This window comes from Maniola hyperantus, chromosome 9 (genome assembly GCF_902806685.2).
Source record: "Maniola hyperantus chromosome 9, iAphHyp1.2, whole genome shotgun sequence".
Lineage (NCBI taxonomy): Eukaryota > Metazoa > Arthropoda > Insecta > Lepidoptera > Nymphalidae > Maniola > Maniola hyperantus.
The window spans coordinates 12516428-12537292 of record NC_048544.1 but is presented as its reverse complement, the minus strand read 5'-3'; the positions used below and the strand labels follow the sequence as shown (position 1 = coordinate 12537292).

The 20865-nt window shown below is 38.6% G+C and overlaps 2 protein-coding genes across 7 annotated transcripts in view; one reads left to right on the top strand and one right to left on the bottom strand.

The window, feature by feature from the left end:
* The window catches only part of Pi4KIIIalpha (phosphatidylinositol 4-kinase III alpha), a 41208-nt gene extending 20418 nt beyond the window's left edge, over positions 1-20790 (bottom strand). Inside the window, exons 1-12 of the mRNA XM_069500960.1 lie at positions 20607-20790; positions 19217-19427; positions 10965-11686; positions 10446-10559; positions 8338-8515; positions 6026-6126; positions 4975-5125; positions 4284-4479; positions 4090-4200; positions 3324-3497; positions 2334-2544; positions 1113-1224 (exon numbers count right to left, since the gene is read on the bottom strand). Of these exons, the coding sequence (XP_069357061.1) occupies positions 1113-1224; positions 2334-2544; positions 3324-3497; positions 4090-4200; positions 4284-4479; positions 4975-5125; positions 6026-6126; positions 8338-8515; positions 10446-10559; positions 10965-11686; positions 19217-19427; positions 20607-20690 (2365 nt within the window). The 5' untranslated portion in view covers positions 20691-20790. The remainder of the gene's footprint in view (positions 1-1112; positions 1225-2333; positions 2545-3323; positions 3498-4089; positions 4201-4283; positions 4480-4974; positions 5126-6025; positions 6127-8337; positions 8516-10445; positions 10560-10964; positions 11687-19216; positions 19428-20606) is intronic.
* LOC117985068 (uncharacterized) lies at positions 13158-17850 on the top strand. Of its 6 annotated transcripts, none has more exons than XM_069500956.1 (8): positions 13158-13294; positions 13858-13891; positions 14597-14620; positions 14760-14780; positions 15720-15758; positions 16943-16990; positions 17209-17300; positions 17748-17850. In XM_069500956.1, the coding sequence occupies exons 1-7, from the start codon at positions 13244-13246 to the stop codon at positions 17253-17255; spliced, it is 264 nt and encodes an 87-aa protein (XP_069357057.1). In that variant the 5' UTR covers positions 13158-13243; the 3' UTR covers positions 17256-17300; positions 17748-17850. The 6 variants fall into 6 exon arrangements, with proteins under 6 accessions (XP_069357057.1, XP_069357056.1, XP_069357055.1 ...); XM_069500955.1 differs by having other exon boundaries at positions 16940-16990; XM_069500954.1 differs by having other exon boundaries at positions 14748-14780.
* Positions 20791-20865: the final 75 nt, after the last annotated feature.

Here is a 20865-nt window from a genome sequence, read left to right as displayed (position 1 = left end):
TACAGGCGTGGCCATAGAAGAAGAGACAACAAGATGTTTAAATACTATCATAATATTATAATAGCACAGTTTGGGTCATCAGTACATTACGTTATTCTAAAATCCATAGCTACAATAGGGATGGTCGAATAGGGACCAGTCAAATCAGCAACTTTTTATCAAACGTCGAAACGCTCGATCGAGCGCTTCTACAAAATACATAGGTGTGACGTCATAAACATTTGACGAAATTTGACTTTTTTTGGGTAAATCTTTAATTTAAAATGGTTTACGAATTTCGTCAGATTTTGGCTATTTAATAACTCCTATGAAATAATTTATTTTTGACATAGGCATCATACCAATTGCAATTGACAGCTACAATCTGTGTGCTTAGTATGAAATTTTGCGTCTCATCAAAGTTGATAGAATTCGAGCATTAAAACACTTTAGCGCTTATGTTAAATGGACCGTAAACAGCTTGTTTTTAAAGCTCAAGTTTGTCCATATATTTACAGCCAGCGCAGCGCTCCAAGTGGAAACGTTGCGAAATTAAAATCGATGGTATTGTAAAATGTTATGGTATATTTATTACTAGTACTTACTAGGTTTAATTAATGTTTTGCCTGTATTTTATAAAAAAAATATTTTTACTTAATAATCTCAACTGTCCACTATATTTGTACGCAGACATGGCTTATCTGCTGGACTATGTTTATTAGATTTAACACCTTATGTACCTACACACATTATGCAAATAAAGAATAGTATTGTATTGAAGTTTTGACTTTAAATCAAGAACCTTTAGGTCCATTTTACTCTGACTCTACTCAAATTCTGTCATCGTTGGTGAAATCTAAAATCTCACACTAAGTACATTGATGATCAAAATTAGCTGACACTCGCACTTTTAGCTACAATAAAATGTACAGTAGCAGAGTGTTAATGTATTCTCCAAGATTTGCGTAACGTAAAATACAGATGAACCCTTATAAATTTAAAATACTTGAGGAATAGACAGTGCTGAATTGAATTTTAAAACAATGGAATTAGAGTTGATAATCGAGCGGTTAAAATTGTGGGTACATTTAAATAAGAATATATTAGGAACAGAAGGTAGGTCAATTTTTTACCTGATTCGGCTGCGGTGAATCCCATTACGACGCAGTACAACCAAAAATCTCTAAAGAGCTTATGTAGGCGGGGCTTTGGGTTTTTTATTGGAGGTAACCTTTTAACTAGTACCTGTAGAGAAAAAAATATTTATCTATAAGTTAAGAACGCCCAAATTGCCGGCACTACTCGAAGCTTTCAAATTGGTGCGGTTGATCGGTCAAAAGCCCTTTCGCCTCTTATACCGTTTTTTTTTTCACTACCCGAAGCTATCAAAATGGGTGCGGTTCATCGGTCAAAAGCCCTTTCGCCTCTTATACCGGTTATGTTCACTACTCGAAGCTCTCAAAATGGGTGCGGTTCATCGGTCAAAAGCCCTTTCGCCTCTTATACCGTTTTTTTATTCACTACTCGAAGCTCTCAAAATGGGTGCGGTTCATCGGTCTGAAGCCCTTTCGCCTCACCGTTTTTTTTTTCACTACACGAAACTATAAAAATGGGTGCGGTTGATCGGTCAAAAGCTTTTTCCACAAGTACCACAAACATTTCGAGCAAATGAGTCAGCAGACATCTTGAAGATAACAGTATATTTACCGCAAGAACAAAATATATAAGTACGCCCAATTTGCCTGCAGTGCCCAAAATCTTAAACAGACATCCAGATGAGCAATCGGGGGCTCGTCCGCCCCCTAGACTAGGTCGCACGAACAATTCGAGCGAATGAGTGAGCAGATCGTATCTTAATGTGACTAATAGTATACTTTTTATTTAATAAAAATAGCGAGCAAACTAGCGGGCGGGTTACTTGATGTTAAGTGATTACCGCCGCCCATGAACATTTGCAGTACCTGAGGAAACGCCTATGCGTTGCCACCCTTTCAGGAATTTATTGGTCCGCCTCTTGAATAACCCCATGTTGTAACTTACCGCAATAACAGAAGATATAGAAGAATAAGAACGTCCAAATTGCCTGCACTACACAAAGTTTTCAAAACACCTAGACAGAGTTGCACGAGCCTCAATAGCTCAACGGGTAAAGGAGTGGACTGAAAACCGAAAGGTCGTCGGTTCAAACCCCGCCCGTTGCACTATTGTCGTACCTACTCCTAGCACAAGCTTGACGCTTAGTTGGATAGGAAAGGAGAATATTAGTCATTTAACATGGCTAATATTCTTTATAAAAAAAATCGATCAAACGAGTGAGATCGTAACTTTAAGTAACTAATAGTATAAGTATTTACCGCAATAACAGGTATAAGAACGCCCAAATTGCCTGCACTGCCGGAAGCTTTCAAAACGGGAGCTGGCGAGCGGTCGGTGGCTCGCTCGCCCCCTAGACCGAGTTGCACGAACAATTCGAGCAAACGAGTGAGCAGCTCGAGTCGAGCGCCCGTCCCTCGAACGTTTGCTGCTATGTTGGCTAGTGCGTTAAGTACTGCGCCTGATACGTGCCTAAAAAGTGACATTAAAGGTCATGTTTGAAAGATTTAAACAGTAAGCAAACTCAACTTTAAATTTCTTTAAACTATTTGTAGCTCCTCAAGAGATATTCAATAGTAAAGGGAAAAACTCATGCTAGCTAATGTACTTTATAGAACCTTTGGGAAAGTCCATGATATCCAAAGAATTGCTGCATGTTGCAGCATGTAGATTTGTTTGTTTCAGCGGATTATTACAAATTAAGCTCATGATTCCTTGGATATCATTATAACTCGCAGTTCTTTACAAAAACATCGTGGGGACACCTGCATGCCAGAAAGTTCTCCATAATGTTCTTAAAGATGTTCTACCAATCCGCACATGGCCCGCGTGGTAGACTATGGCCAAACCCCTTCTCACTCTGAGAGGAGACCCGTGCTCTGTAGTGACACTCGTAACACAAGTTATCTTAGTACAAGTGTCTAAAGCACTCCTTTGGCAGGATCACATATTGTTAACTAGCATAATATTGGGAATTATTTGTGAGGAGTAAAATTGTAAAAGTTATTTATATTTGTAAACAGATAAATAAATTGAATTGAATTGAATGTTCTCAAAGGTGTGTGAAGTCTGCCAATGCGCATCGTATCGCCAAACTCTTCTCCCGTGAAACCCGTGCTCATGTCATATAAATTGATAAATTAAATTTAGAAATGTCAAACTGCTTCTGTCCTTTTCATATTACAATAGTAAGAAGAGGGTGCGAATACTCTAAAATTAGGTTGTGCTTAGAATCGGTGCCAATGACTCACCTATACTGCTTCCTGTCATCAGTATGTTGGTAAGCAGCGCTGGCAGCTTCTACGGTGATGACGGTGAACATGCGCATGATCTCGTCATGAGCCGGTCCCTCCGGGCTAGCCAGCGCCATACAGCCCAACTGATCCACGATCAGCGTGTCTAGCGACGATGGGGAACGGCATAGCCTGAGAAACAAGAATATTTTTGAAGCGAAGCTTCATAGGCAGTGGTCTTGGCGAGGTGATATGATACAAACACGCATTCATTCTTATGGTGCCGTCCTTTCGCCTGTCAACGCTGTCGTCCAGAACGGCAATACAAGTATTGTCCGTTCATCGTAACTTGACGCGTGAGAATATATTGGTACCATTGCTTTGTTTGCTTTATTCCTTAGAAATTAGGGCTTATTATTGTGTGATTTGCAATGGTGCCAACATATTCTCACGCGTCAAGTTTCGGTAAATGAATGGGCATTGTGTCATAGACTCGCTCCTGCCCCATCGCTCCCTGTCATCGAGGCCACGGCCGCAAGCGTGCCCTCTTAGGTAGAATGTGGTCGTGTATGAGCACATGCTATTTCAATCAACATTTACGGACTGGATATACTTTTGACGTGATGACGCTCTATGGAACGAAATACAACAAGCGCCCGCTATAAGCTCGTTCCGTTCCATAGAGTGCGATAAATATCTTCACAGCGTCCCGTCCGCCTGCCACTGCCTGCTGAACGCTTGCTATATCAAGTCTCTGACGATTCAACTCTGTATTAATTCATACCTCTGTTGAAAAAATTGTAGGATAGTATCCGTTGTCTTTGGTGTGTCCTTTAAAGCTACGGCCACGTGTCCCAACATTATCACAATGTTTGTGCTGATTAGTGACGACTCGCTGGAACAACCAATATGCCGTTAATAGAAGAATTCACATAAGCGTATGGAGTCCAACTATGTAGATAAAATGAACCAACTTACCTATCACTAGTCTCGGCAGTGAACAGTCTGTTACTAACGGAGCCAACCAAGGCGGGAACACAGAAAGGGTCCACAGTTAGGGCCGCTTCCAAGGCAACGCATAGATTCTCTATGGCCGCGTCTCGAAGTTTCTCGAACGGTGTCGATTTCATTGGTGCACCCGTTTCTGTCAGACTCTGGTGTTCTTTGCCTTGAACTTAAAAAATTTTTAAATATGAATTTTATGTACCCAGAAAGATGGAGGCAAAGGACTAAAGATTTTTGGAATTAAAAATTCACTTAACATGCTTATGACTAACCGATATTAATATACTCTTATAGTGCGCGCAAAACAAATAATACAATTTGTACACGAGGGGTCTAACTGCGTTTTACGTGCAAAAACAAATCTTAGCCGGTCTTGTATATTTATTAACCTTTACCTGCGCAAATCATCATGTTGCAACTTCAGATTGGACTATATAGGTATGTCTTGCGTGCACTATACGGGAATGTTTTGATGCGCAAAATGTGAATAAAAAATTTAAAGTTAAGTAGTCGTATACAACAGGGTATTGCAATATAAATTATTGCTATAAATAAAGGATTATTGTTGGATTTTATACAAAAAGGAGAATTGCTGTATGATAAAATTATTTATGGATATAAATAGACTAGTAAAAAAGATCCTCCGTGCGAAAAATGGACTTACGTGAGGCTTTCATGTGTTCCTTCCCGGTTTTTTCGAGTTCGAGTTTGTGCAATTTAAATAGTATAGGCGAAGGTGTCACTAAGAAATCTCGCAAACAATATATCGACGTATTTGCTATTGTTGGGAATTTTGTCGCTAATTTTCCAAGTCCCTAGAAAAATATGAAACATTTAGACATTATAGCTAGGCTAGGACAGATGTATAAGGTATATATATATTTAATATAATTAGCGAAAAAAAGAGCAGTCGGATCACCACCCATAAACGTTTGCAGCTTCAGATGAACCACCTATGCTTTGCAGCAGGGTGTAATAAGGTCACTGGGGTGCCAGCCAGGTAACCTCCCAGTGTGCCTGGGTGCTGCTGGTTCCTTTTGGATACGTTCGAGGCAAAGAGCAGTATTCGGGCCGGTGCACCCCGGTAACATGGCTATTAGATAATTTCTCTTCGGGGATATTGTTGACTATGGCTAATGATGGCAGGGGGGGAGGTTTCTCCACGTGTCCCTCTGACTAGCAGAGGGCACAGTGGACGAGGCGAAGGATGAGACGCGGGCGACGTGCGCAGGATCGCATTGTCGCCCGTTAGGTCTCCGGGGGAGGGGAGGTGCACATAATTGGTGTACCTCCGACGTGTGGCGAGGGACCTCGTGAGTGGGTCCCCGGTGGTGGGTCCGCCTCGGCGGACGTCGCTGGCTGGGTCGCGGTTGATTGCTTCGGTGTTCCCGTGACCCAGTCACCAGGCGACGCGTAGGAGCACCGCTGGGTTGGGTATTCCGATCGCCTCTCGGCCGGCGAGTCCCACATACCTTCCCTCACGTTGGTTGGCTGGCTGGTTAGCTGGCTGGCATCCAGGATGGGGGATGCGTAAACGCATTTCCCAGCGTTAATTAAAAAAAAGGTGGAACAAGGTCCAACGTCAAACAACTCCTCAGAACACTTCCCCATATAAAGGCGATAGAAGACTATGACATAATGCATACAAACTGACAAACCTCTGTAAATAACATTTCAATTGATAGAAAAAATACATACGATTATTGGATACTTACTTCAAGACAAACCATTAGCAACGGCATGTGAGCCAATATCAATTTATGATTGTGATTTGAGTTAATTTTCTCCGTTAATCGACCGCAAAGAGAATCGGCTCCTACGGAAACAATGCATCTTTATAAATCCATAATCCATACTACTAATATTATAAATGCGAAAGTGTGTCTGTCTGTCTGCATGTCTGTCTGTCTGTCTGCTAGCTTTTCACGAACTAACATTTTAATCGATTTTGATGAAATTTAGTAGTGTTAGCTTACCGGTACACTCACTACTACAACCAAGACTTTGTGTCTTCATGAAATAGAACAACAGCTATAATAGATTCGCAAGCAAATCGTATCCATGCTTACAACAAACTACAAAAACGTTTCAATGACAACTCCATCTCTTTTGTTAAGATCGCCATAATTATAGTACAGTACACGGCCGAAAGTAATATACCTTTAGAAGGAGATAGCACATTTGTAGAGCACTGTTTCTGGTCATATAGGTATGAGTGACAGAGACAACGCTCTAGAAAGCCGAAATCATTCTAAAGGCCGATGTACATTACTTTCGCCCGCGTACTGTACGCGATGACAATCGGGCTGGGAACGCCCCGCGCCCCGCACAACGCCCGAACTAACCCGATGCGGGGGAGCGCGGGCGCTGTGCGGATGTGCGGGGCGTACCCCCGCCTCATACCCCGATTGCCATCTCGACTTTTCGCGTACTATATGGATTTATTGCAATCTAAACTAAAATCAGAAACTGTTAGTTGAAACCATCATGAATCTCATGAAGTTAGTTGTTTACTACGCACTAAATCATATCCCAGTGCTAACAGGAGTGCTTTTTCGCCTCCTTCTAACATCACTTACAACTTCGTTAAGTTACCAACATTGGTACTGATTCTGAGCGCAACTAAATTTCAGTGTATTCGCTTCCTTCTCTTACCAATGTGGTAAGAAGAGGACAGACAACCCTCATTTAATTTAGGACTGTCAAACCTCGTGACTTTAGGTTCTAGTTAAGTGTTTAGCATCCTTCTCTTACCAATTTAAGAGAAGGATGCTTCTCACTTCTTCCAATGTGATAAGAAGAGGACATACAACCCTAATTTCATTTAGGACTGCAAACCACGTGACTTTAGGTTCCAGTCAAGTGTTTAAACTTGTAGAATGCACTAAAACTTAGGGTGAGATCTATAGAGCGCACTCTGACTTAGCTTAGACTTAAGACAGTCAAAACGAGACAGAGCTATATCTTTCACATAAATCTGTCTCGTTTTAACTCAATCTTAAGTCTGAGCAAAGTCAAAGTGCGCTCTATAGATCTCAGCGTGGTCTTTAAATTTAAAATTAATTTTCCGTCCATTTTTAGCACTATCAAAAAGAAAAAGTTGCAGATTCTCTAAAAGTTTCAAAAAGTTTCAAAAAAACCAGAATCGACGCTCACATTTGTAAGTGAAGTTAGCGGGAGGTGGAACGCCGTGCCTATTAGCGTTTCCAAATAGGGACAATAATAATAGGGATGTTGCTAACTAAACAAATCGGCAAATAGTGAAATATGACGTCATAAACATTTAATGTGCTTTTTGTAGTTTAATCGATAATTTAAAATGATTATCGAACTTAAAACTAACAGAGGAAGTCACTATTTCGGAAAAGAAGGTTAATCCATACTAATACTATAAATGCGAAAATGTGTCTCTCTGCTAGCTTTTCATAGCCCATTTGTTTAAACAATTTTGACGAAATTTAGTACAAAGATAACTTGCATTCCGGAGACGGACATTTTGTCCTGGAAAATCAAAGAGTCCAGACGGGTTTTTGAAAGGCTCATACGTTTAAACGATTTTGATGAAATTTGGTTCGATGATAGCTTGCATTCCGGGAACAAACAGGGGCTACTTTTTGTCCTTGAAAATTGAAGAGTTTCCACTGAATTTTTAAAAACATAAATCCACGCGGTTATCATCAAGTAATTACTTACTAAAAAATGACACCAGGCAACATCCCTATTGCAATGTGTAAAAGACGGTTTGAACTTACATATTTACAGTCATTCGCGTAGAATCATTGTTTTAAGAAAGGAAAAATGTTTCATCTGATATTAGTAACAAGGGGCAACCCGCAAACCTTACGTGAAAAATACCTATTAGAATAGTTAAAGCGTTTAATAGAGCTGGCACGTCATAATCGTCGTCAACTGGAAATCATTACTTAATATCAAATATAAATAATATACAAATCAAATATATTTTTTTTTCATACAACCAAATAGGCACCAATGATTATGGAAATATATATAGAAAAATGTCCCTTACCTGTTTCATCCCCAATAGCCCACACAAGCAGGTCGACACAGGCTGAATTCGCCATCACATTCACTTTAAACTTATTGACAGTGGCAAAGTTACTCTCTCTATCTTCTTTTTCGGATGCATCGTGATGTCGACTCTGTAGTTCTGTTTGGCCACTGAGGAATAGGCATTTGACGAATTCCTACCAACATTATAGAAATTTTCAGGAAACTTGTCGAATACTTTTGGATATCATACAAAATAGCCTATAGAGGATTTATATGTGTCTATAATACTAAGGCTGAGATCTACAGAGCACACTTTGACTTTGCTCAGACTTAAGATTGAGTTAAAACGAGACAGGTTGACAGATATGTGAGAGACATCTCTCTCTGTCTCGTTTTAACTCTGTCTTAAATCTAAGCTAAGTCAGAGTGCGCTATATAGATCTCACCCTTAGTCAACTAACTCACTAAAACTAACATTTAGGTATATTAGCACTACAAATATAGTTTTCGGGACCTGTCTGAAAAAATTACTTTTGTAAAGTAACTGTTACAACTTTAGTGTCCCTCAAACAAGTTGAACCTTAAGAAGCGTAGAGCGGAAAAATTGGCGAATCCTGGAAACAAGGGTCAACTAATTAACCAATGGCGTGCACCCGCGCCGACCGATCAACCAATTGCGTGAACCAGCCATAAGCCAGCCAATAACGTCAATTTTCAAGTTCTTTGCCGGGTTATTTTAATAATCACTTTTCTCAACAGATAGACTGCACATGTTTTAAAAAAATGTTTATTAAAGTGTGAATTATATGAAGTAATATTTAAACATAAGTACGAAAGATTGCAAAAGCGACTTGGAGAAAAAACTGGAGCATCATAGTGTGAACATTCACTATTACTCAATATTTTATTTATTTAAAAATAGTATATATAATTGGACATTCACTATTAGCTTAATCAAATGAGACAAAAGAGTTGATTACCTCACATCACAGGTTAACCATTTTATATACAAATACTACAATTTATAAAACAAAAAAACGTGGGTAAGATATTAAACAGACATTTACTACGTGGGAAAATACTCTAAACAAAGTCTATACTAGGATAAAAAAAATGGTATAAGGTACTTATTCTAAACGAATTCTATACTAGAATATACAAAATAAAATGGTTTACATAGTACATTCTGCCTTTACCTGAACTAGTTTTGCGCCCTCAAGTAGATCGTACAATAAAATAGGAAAATGAAGAAATATTATTTTAAAATTATAAAGTTTCGGGTCAAAATAAAAAAAGATAGACAAGAAATTAGAAAAAATATAAAGAGAAAATATAAAGGTTTTTCTAATGGAGTATTGATAGTTAGAAATAGAATATTAGTAAGGCTAGTTCAGACACGGTGGAATCCGTGCGGTCGGTCCGTGCGTTTTTGTTTATATTTCTTCATATTTAATTATACCAGTGTGATGAGAGTCTAGGTCGCACCGACATATTATATAGAATTCGAGCATCAAACAGGAACGTTTAGAGTAAAATGCACCTAACGGACCTTGATTTAAAGTAAAAATTCAGAGCCAGTGATTTTAATTTCGCAAGGTTTCCGCTTGTGGCGTTGGCTTTAAAGGTATGGATAAAGTTGTGCTTTAAAAAAGGCAGTTACGGTCTATTTTACTTTAACACTAAAGCGCTCGATTCGATGTTCGAGTTCTATCAACTTTGGCTTTATCTTATACAGTACGCGGCAGAAAATAATGTACATCGACCTTTAAGAGATAGCGGATTTGTAGAGCATTGTCTCTGTCGAAGATCGACAAAACGTCATATATGTATGAGTGACAGAGACAACGCTCTGCAAAGCTGAAATGTCATTCTAAAGGCTGATGTACATTATTTTCTGTCGCATACTGTACCTACTAAGCTTTCTGTACCCGTCTGACAAATTGGTGCGTTGTCGCATGTCTGAACTAGCCCTTAGAAGATGAAAAACAAGTCTAATCGTTTTCAACCACAAAATATGGGGATATTTGCCCAACGCTTCCATACATGCACACAATTTTGATGCACACTAGAAACTAGATATAAACATAAAGATAGAAACATATTAAAACAAAATAGGCAACTTACTTGTACATCTTTGGTAAATGGTCCAGGCAAATCTTTTTGGTGTTGTAAAATATCTCGCAAAAGCGTTACCATAACTAAATTGAGCGTCTCGGAAAACGACTTATATGGGAAAACCTGAAAAAAATGTAAATTATAATTATTATCTTCCTTTTTAAAGCTCCGTACCTCAAAAGGAAAAAAGGAACCCTTATAGGATCACTTTGTTGTCTGTATGTCTGTCGTTTATGTGTTTCTGTCAAGAAAAGGGAATCAAAACCTATAGGGTACTTCCTGTTGACCAAGAATCATAGAATTTGGCAGGTATTATATTCACGAACAAATATGTTTACTAAATCACACATAGATGGCGCTGTCTGTCATTAGCTTGCACGAGGTCACGAGTGCACAGTGGGCTAGGTGTGGGATCAAAGTGTTATTTCTTGTACGATGGTACGGAACCGTTCGTGTGCGAGTCCGACTCGCACTTGACAGGTATCATGTTATAAAAACTTATAAAAAGGCGGAATTAGAAAAACGTACCTGTATTTGGCCAGAAGCAAAAATATCTTCGGCTTCCTCATCCAAAAACGCCAACAAATCTTTGGTCAATAACTTCTTCGCCAGCGATAGAATTGACTGGAGATACGTCACGTAAAACTGTACACTGATTCTTTTCTCCGGAGACTCAGAGTACCTCATGTACGGAAACTGGTTGAAACTCGACCCGAATTTGTGGAAGAAGTATGTCGTCGGATCGTATGGAACCGAGTTGTAACTATGGAAGGAACCTCGTTTTACAGTTTCTCCAGTACTGTCTACTGTGTCGTTACCATTTTCAACTATAACCTCATTATTTGGGTTAAGATTCCCTGATAAAGACCTGGGTATAATCGGCCGAAACTGGTTAAACTTCCTCTTTTTATCTAAAGTTGAGTATTCGAAGCTAGGTTCAGGATCTTTCGTTTTTACTGGACTGCTCGGTTGAGGGAACAACCGGCACAATAAAGGAGGTTCCACAGTCGCATACCGACCCATAGATCTTGCAAGACCTATCAAAATTGGTAGTGTACTCTTGCATAACTGGAGCTTGGATACTGAGAGGTAGTCCCTGCTCTCGTGGCAGTTGTTTATGACTTTGGTTAAGTTTGACATGAGTTCTATTTGTGCTGTGATAATTTCTTCTCGAAGGCTCGGCTGTTTCTTTGCCACGTCAGACAGCAGCGTGTTGAGGCAAAAGCTGAATTTTTCGGACATTGGAATGCCTGAAACAATTAAAAATGACAGCTGTGAATTTTTGCGGTGTAATGGCTACATATACAATTGAACTAATAGACGTTGAGGTTTCAAGGTGCCTGAATGCGTCACCACTAGGTTAATGGACGATCTCAAGCGAGTAGCTGGGAGCCACTGGACACAAGCGACACAAGACTGTTCTGTGGGGATTCTTGCAGGGGACCTGCGTCCAGCAGTATAACAGTTCAGACAATGATAACTGTAATAGCCCCAATACTTTCGCCGAGTGCTGACCAATGCGTGTGTGATACTGATTCTGATAGAAACTTAATTTTAGAGTATTCGCATTTTTTTCTTACCAATGTAATACGAAAAGGACAGACTAACTTAATTTAATTTAAAACTGTCAAACCTCGTGACTTCTGGGCGGTGCTAGTCTTAAGGATAGTGTTTAAATTTGCAGAGCAGCACTATTTAGTTTTAAATTTAAAATTCATTTTCCGGTTTTTTATAGCAATATTCAAAAGAAAAAGATGCAGATACTTTAAATTTAGTTTAGAGAAAGATATCAGAATCGACGCCATTTGCAAATTGCGCCAAAATTTTCCTCCTTTCATTTTTCAGTAATCTGATTGGGCGAAAACACATCCACCATACATCCAGCTCCGTTGCAGTGGAAACACACCCTTACTGTTCGTGACATCAGCAGCTGTGTAATTTTTGTCCACAATGGAACTTTATAACAATTATATAATAGATTTGCGTTTAGATAAAATGTGACAAGTACAATTTTATTAATAAAAGGACATCCATATTATAACTCAGTTATAAGGTTGTAGGTATAAATACAGAAATACTATACTGTATGTTTGTTACTTGTTCACAATTATTATAAAAATATATACCATGATAATTTTGGAATGTTCGGAGTAGTTTGATCTCAATCGAGTGTATTTAGAGAACATTACAAAAAAGTCAGTAAACTCCAAAATGCTAAGCGTAATTATAGAAACGAGGTACTAAAGTTGACAATAAAATGTTAACATTAAAATAATTACCGACGAAATGACAATCGTTTTTATGAACGCGATAACATCGGACGGAACATCCTCATCTGGTGTTAATCACACAAAATCACGTGTAGCTGCTAGCAACTTAGTTATCTAAATATATAAAAGAAAAAGGTGACTGACTGACTGACTGATCTATCAACGCACAGCTCAAACTACTGGATCAAGCTGAAACTTGGTATGCAGGCTATTATAACGTCGGCATCCGCTAAGAAAGGATTTTTGAAAATTCAACCCCTAAGGGAGGTGAAATAGGGGTTAGAAACTTGTGTAGTCCACGCGGACGAAGTCGCGACCATAAGCTAGATTACATACTTATAAAAATGTTTAACTGACCATGTAATGATGGGTTCTATTACTACATTCTAGAGTACCATATAAACACTCTTGTAAACGGTATTAAATGTGCCCCCCCCCCCTTCTTCCTGTTATTTCAAAGTATTTATACGAACCAAGATTAAATAACGTTTCATTGTATTCTTAACAAGAGAAGCGTGTATCTTTGTGCGTGTAAAAATGTTTAAGCTATTCTCTGTGACCGTTTTAGCTTTTATGCTTATTGGAAATGTAAGCTTTTATTCAACTTTTAATTCGAATATACCTACTAGCTGATGCCCGCTACTTCGTCCGCGTAAAACCCCGTGAGAACTCTTTGATTTTCCGGGATAAAAAGTAGCCTATGTCACTCTCCGGGTGCTTCACTATATACCATGCAAAAAATCACGCCGATCCGTTGCTCCGTTGCGGCGTTATTGAAGGACTAGCTTATGCTCGCGACTTCGTCCGCGTGGACTACACAAACTTCAAACCCCTATTTTACCCCTTTAGGGGTTGAATTTTGAAAAATCCTTTCTTAGCGGACGCCTACGTTATAATAGCTATCTGCATGCCGAATTTCAGCGTGATCCGTCCAGTAGTTTGAGCTGTGCGTTGATAGATCAGTCAGTCAGTCAGTCACCTTTTCCTTTTATATATTTAGACAAACCAACAAACAAACACATTTTCGCATTCATACAGGTTGTGAGCTAAAAATAAATGTGTTAAATATAAAGAATAAAATCTTCTAAGATTATAATAATGCAGATTATTATATTAGAGAGTAATGCCAATAAACAAAATGTTCATTCCAGATTGAAAATGTTTCTGCGCAAGGACAAGGAGAAGGTTAGAATTTTTATTATATTTTATTTTAATATTAGCTAAATAATAAATACGGCGAAAATGTATAAATATAATCGATTTTATACATTTTCGCCATATCTATAATATAAAAATGAATCACCAAATGTGTTGGTCATCGCAAATCTCGAGAACAGCAGAACTGATTTATAATATTCTTTGAAGTACGGGGATGGTTCTTACGGAGAGAAAATTAAAAAAAAATTTAATCGACTGTTAGGCGGAACGAAGTTCGCCAGGGCAGCTAGTTAAAATTAAAATATTTGTAAGTGGTGATATCCTAGGGTTTAAGACGTCATCAGCGTCCTATTCGAAGTGTAGGGGGTTCGATCCCGGGCATGCATATTTAAATTTTCAGAGTTATGTGCATTTTGAAATTAAAATTAGCTTTAGCAGTGAAGGACAACATGGAAAGAAAACTTGCATATTTGAGAGTTCTCCATAATGGTCCTAAAAATGTGTGAAGTCTGCCAATACGCACTTGGCCGTCAGCGTGGTGGATTATGGCCTAAGTCTTTTCATTCTAAAAAGAGACCCATGTTCAGTATGGGCCGGCGATGCGTTGATGATGATGATGAAAGTGAGTGGTTATCTCGTAATTATAATAATAATTTACTCTGTTAAGTATAATATTAATATTATTAATATAATATTTTGACATAATATATTTATAAGTAAGTATTTTTTTAGGTGGTGCTGGAGGTGGCGCTGGTGGTAAGATTGTATCAACGTTTTGAAAATAAAATATTATTTTATTTGAAATATTTATTTATGACATATTATTACTTAAGTATATTTTAAGTAGAAATTTTACAATGCTTTGTTGTTTATTTAATTTTAGTTTTCTTTAAAGGTGGCGCAGGCTTCAGTGTAGGTGTGTACCAAATTTTGCATCAATAAATAATATTTCCATGAAGTAAAAACGCTTCTAAATTTTAGCCCTACACTTCTGATAATAATAAATAATTTATACAAGTCGATTGGCTCCTTCTAATACTTGGTAGATTATTTGTAATAAATTGTATAAGTTGATATGACAATTCTAATAAGTTTTACAATATGGTTGGACAGTTCTAAAAAGAACCGATCAACTACGAGTCGGACTCGCACACGAAAGGTTCCGTACCATCGTACAGTTAATATAACATTACGTACTTACTTTTTATTTATTTTTAACTAGATGATACCCGCGACTTCGTCCGCGTGGATTTGGGTTTTTATAAATCCAGTGGGAACTCTTTGATTTTCCGGGATAACTATGTAGTAACCGGGTAGCCTATGTCCTTCCCCTGGATGCAAACTATCGCTGTACCAAATTTCATTTAAATCGGTTGAAGGGATGGGCCGTGAAAGGCTAGCAGACAGACAGACAGACAGACGGACAGACCGACAGACAGACAGACACACTTTCGCATTTATAATATTAGTTTTTAATTTGCAAGGCGGCTATTTTGAAATTCACCATCTTGGTTTTTTATTTTTTGTTGTCATAGCGGCAATAGAAATACACACTCAGTGAAAATTTGTCTCTATTGTTCACGACTCATTAGATACAGCCTGCTGACAGGCAGACGGAGGGCAGGCTTAGTATAGTGCCCGGCAAACAACTTGGACCTGAAGCAGCGTAGTGGGAGAAAGTTGGCGAATCCGGGAAGCGAAGATCGACTGATCAACCAATCGCGTGCACTTGCCATTTACCAGCCAATCGCGTCAATACTCAAGTTGTTTGCCGGGCACTGTAATAGGGTTTCGGGTACGGAATCCTTCAAATGTATAAGTTTGACTGTTAAATTGACTAAATGATGCTTTTTAGGTGGTGGATTTGGCGGCCAAGCAGGCGGTGACGCTGGAGGCAAGTATTCATAGCCAAAAGTTTCGGCTAAAGATCCAGATTAGTATCACTAAATAGTCGACGCATTTTAAACTGAGTCGTCGAGTTATCTGTCTGTTTCGTACAGGTCGTAGGTAAGTGCGAGCGAAACAGACAGATAACTCGACGACTCAGTTTAAAATGCGTCGACTATAGTAATACTATTGATAATGAGGGAGTAACTACATTTATTCAGCTCTATTCGCGTTTAGCTGAACGATTTTGGTTACACTTATACAGTTCTGTTTCTGTCAGCTGCGTACAGCATCGTACACCTGCTAGCATGCTAACGACAGTGTTCAGCGCTGTTCCGCCATGTACAGAGCTGTTCTGTTCTGCCGCGTTCAGCGCTGTACGCGGACTGTTCTCGACGTTGGATAGCGCTGTACGCGGACTGTTCTCGACGTTGGATAGCGCTGAATGGGGCGGGATAGCGCTGTACGCGGCGGAACAGCACCGTACGCGGCGGATCAGCGCTAAACACTGGCGTTAGCATGAGCATGATAAAAACACAAGTGTCCTAATATATACTTACTTAATTGGATATTTGACTCCAATTTTTTTATTACTTTATTATAAACTAGCTTATGCTCGCGACTTCGTCCGCGTGGACTACACGTATTTCAAACCCCTATTTCACCCAATTAGGGGTTGTATTTTCAAAAATCCTTTCTTAGCGGACGCCTACGTCATAATAGCTATCTGCATGCCAAATTTCAGCCCGATCCGTTCAGTAGTTTGAGCTGTGCGTTGATAGATCAGTCAGTCAGTCAGTCAGTCACCTTTTCCTTTTATATATTTAGACTAAGACTAAGATAAAAATAATGACGAAAACTGAAAAAACTAATTAAATCGATCAAATAACAAAAAAGTTATAAACATTTAAATATTACTGATTAGACAGAGATAGCGATATAGAATTATGACGTCATTTTGACTAATGCCATAGTAGCTTCGTGCTGGTTCATACAAATTTTCGTTTTGCGAGAAAGGGATAGAAGGCCCTCCCACTCCAAAATTAAAATGCTTGTAACTTTGTAAATCTTTGTTGAATTTTAATATTTTTTTCAGCATACGTCATTATTTTTATCCTAGTTTATAATAAAGTAATAATATTAATCAAATTCAAAAGTAGTAAAATACCCAATTAAATGTTTACTTAGCAGGTGGAGCGGGCGCTGGAGCTGGTGCTGGTTTTAGTATGGGTGCCGGTGGTAATAAAAAACTCTTTATTCTAACTTGCATAATTAGTAGTAAAGGCAAAAATCCGAAAATCGAGAATTTGTGGTTACACCACAAAACAATAACATATCGCGAGTCTGACTCGCACGATGCCAGCTTTTCGCTATGAAATACTATTGATATTACAAATTAATAAATCTGAAATGTTTATATAGTATATTTTGTAATAATTGGATGATTTTATCTTCAGTTGGTGGACAAGCAGGAGGCAGCGGACAAGGTGGGGCTGGCAAATAAATATAAAGTGACTGTTCCATTCGCTGAATGACTGTTACTAAATAAGTATGTAATATTTTATTTTTCAGAGTGAGTGCGTTTTAAGCAAAGCTTTTGGCGATATCGCCGTGAACGGGTCAAAGTGTTTATCGATGATTTAAATACTGCCACTTCATTTCTCGGTGAAGGAGAAAACCTGCATGCCTGAGAGTTCTCCATAATATTTCAAAAAGAGGTGCAGTGAAGGAAAATATTGTGAGGAAACCTGCATGCCTGAGAGTTTTTCACGTTTCCAAAGGAGTGTGAAGTCTGCAAATCTAAGGCAGACTATGGCCCTTCTCATTCTTAGAGGAAACCTGTGCTCAGTACTGGGCCGGTGATGGGTTGATTAGGATGATGATGATATTGATGATTTTGTTTTTATTAATATGTAAGATTTCCGTAGAAATTTAAAGATCTGCATTGTAGCTTCAAAAATGGAAAGCATATTGAAAATTTTAAATTTTTTTACAGGTTCAATGACACCTCATGCCTGGATTTCAATCAACAATTCTACACAGTATTTTACTGAGTAAAATTTATTCTTGCTCAAACAAAATAAACTGTTTAGCTTTTCTGAATTGTTTTTTTTTTATGCCAAAATCTGATGAAATATTAAGTAGGTATAAATAGTAAATACTAATATAGCTCATAATATTATTATAGGAACTTAATATTTGATGATAAATTAAAAAATGAGTGATAGCTTTAAGCATTATACTGAGAGGTCAACTTTAAAAATAAGTTACCCTTTTAAATCAGCTTAATAATTTAAATATTTTTTAAAACCTTTTTATTTCTATAGTGTTTTATAATTTTTTGTAACAATAATTATTAGCATATATTATGTAAGCTTGAGGATGGAAACAAATAAACTATTAATAAACTTAAATCTAAAAAAAAAGAAAACAATATTAAATTAAAACTAAAATAAATTAAATTAAATCTAAAACCTCATCGAGACCAGCGAGGCATTGTACCCAAGATGCTGGCAGCATTACCCCTTTGGATGGCCAAACTAATTCTTTGGCCAAGGTAGCCGCCAGCTCTCGGGTCCCCGGTTGACTCGATAACTCTTTTCGCAATTTCTTCAAAAAGAGCTCGAGCCCCCGGGCCCCACGGCCCCAAGGTCTCCACACCAAAAGGCACGAATACGAAGCTCCCATCGAGGTTTTCATATTTGCGCCTTTTGGCCTGTTCGGCGCTGATGGCCGCTGCACCCGCCATAGAGGAGGGCGCCTGAATGTGGGATGCAGCTAAAGTGTCTACACAAGTTGCATCCCAAACAAGCGACCTGCCCATCTTCCACGGTACGAGCGTCATACCATCAGGTCTCTTGCCATCGCCACGTGCCAAACCAATAGGTTCTAGTACAGCTGGCACATGGGCGGTGGCAAGGGACCTCCGGATGATGTCGTATTTAATATTTTTATGTAATATTTTTTTAAATTCAAGATGACAGGCTTGAGCTTGACAACGATTACCTAATGCCTAATAAAAAGTAATGATGCCTGGAAGATGTGTATTTACTCTTGCCTTGAAGAATAAATACAAAAATGAACGTATCTTTGTTTGTTTATCCTTTATGAGTTCCTTATTGCTGTTGGGGCTTGCATCAACATACAAGAGGTGACACACGATTCGTTAATACATAAAACATCAGAACACATACTGGATATTAGCTAGTCAGTCACCTTTATTATAAGTGGTGGTATGGTATATTAAAAGGTGTTTGTTTGTTGGTTTGTCCTTCAATTATGTCGCAACGGAGCAACGGATCAACGTGATTTTTTTGGATGGGCATAGTTTAAGACCTGGAGTGTGACATAGGCTACTTTTTATCTTGGAAAATCAAAGAGTTCCCACGAGATTTTTAAAACCTAAATCCACGTGTACGAAGTTGCGGGTATCAGCTAGTAAAAATAAAAATAAGTCATACTTACGATCGCCACTCTTAACTCTGTACATGGGTTCCTCAAACTGTGCATTTGTAAGGCACTTTAGCACTTTAAGGAAGTATGGCAGCAGCTTATCCTGATGCTGCAGACCACTTTGTAGGAAGTACAGTCCTAAGGCGATACTGGCTTCTTGGCTCCGTGGGGTGACCACGAAGCTTGAGCTGGCTTGTGGGCATAGCATGAATAGGGTATTCACCTGAAATGACAGGAAGTATTAGAATAGGAAATATTGTTGGAAAAGTACTAAATTACATTAAAAGTGTTGATACCTAGAGACAGGGGATCAGACAAGGGTCTCTTGTTCAGGAGGTCCGAGTCACTTTTTCTTTATACATAAAAGTAGCCTACGTTACTCACCAGGTCTTTAACTATCAAATCTATGCATCCTCACGCCTTCTCTCCTGTTCCGCTGGTAAGTAACCATCGACGTAACATACCGATTTTACCGACAAAGGCCAATGCAAAGAGGAATGTTAGTAGAATTTGTAAGCAAGTGACAACGTGTTGTCGGTTTAGACGTTCCTTTTTCTAACTGACTTAGGTAGTAGGCCAGTTTTTTTTTTTTTAATTTATAGACTAGCGCTTGGCTGCTATCAGACATGCTGGCAAGTGATGATGCAGCCTAAGATGGAGCGCGCTTGCCTAGAAGATGCCTATTCACTCATGACTTGAAGGTACCCATATTATAATTGGAGAGGAAAACTGATGCTGGAAGGGTGTTCCAAATCTTAGCGGTTCGAATCAGAAATGAGGTGCTTTAATGGTGAAAGAAACTATTGTGAGGAAACCTGCCTGCCTGCAGCCTGATTTCTGCATAATGTTCTTAAAATTGCGTGAAGTCAGTCACTCTGCACTAGACCAACATGGTGGGTTATGACTAAAACATTTCTCATTCTAAGAGGAGGCCCATTTTCAGTAGTGAGCTGGGGCTGGATAGAGATGGTGATGATGACGCAAAAAAAATCTTTTCAAAGTGTGAAAACCGAATACATTTTGAATGTCAATAGTTGAATTTAAAATCCAGAAGTTAGAATATCCATAAGAGAACTAGAGTAACCAACATAGCTCAATGGGTTACTAAGCTGAAGTGGCAATGGGCTGGGCACAGGTCAGATACACACAGTCTTCAGGAGAGAAAGTAGATGCAGCTTGAGGAAAATAACCCTGAACCATTGAATGACAATAACTCAGCTCATGTCATATTTTGATGATATCATGGGTACTAGGCTAGTGCCAACTATGATAATAAATAGATATTATCATTAGATTTTAATATAATTAGGTACATCTAACCTGTAAGTAAGTCCGAGATTAAAGTACACTTTCGTAACACACAAATAATAAACAGGATCACAATCGATGTTTTGCAACCAACCTTTTCCCATGGCGTAGGGTTGATACAGGACAGACATCGCGCCAAGTGCTGCACGGTCTGCCTGAAGAACTCGTTTTCATCCATTTTTCAACTTGTTTTCTTTTATAGTATCATTTTCTAATTTGCTTTGTAAAATTAGAAAAACATTGAATTTCCCCGATGAACCCTCAAGTCTCAACCCTTTTTACTTGACAGTTGACAGCTGTGGTTGACAGTGACAGACTGACAGTGTGATTTTTGAAGGATTTTTGCATTTGAA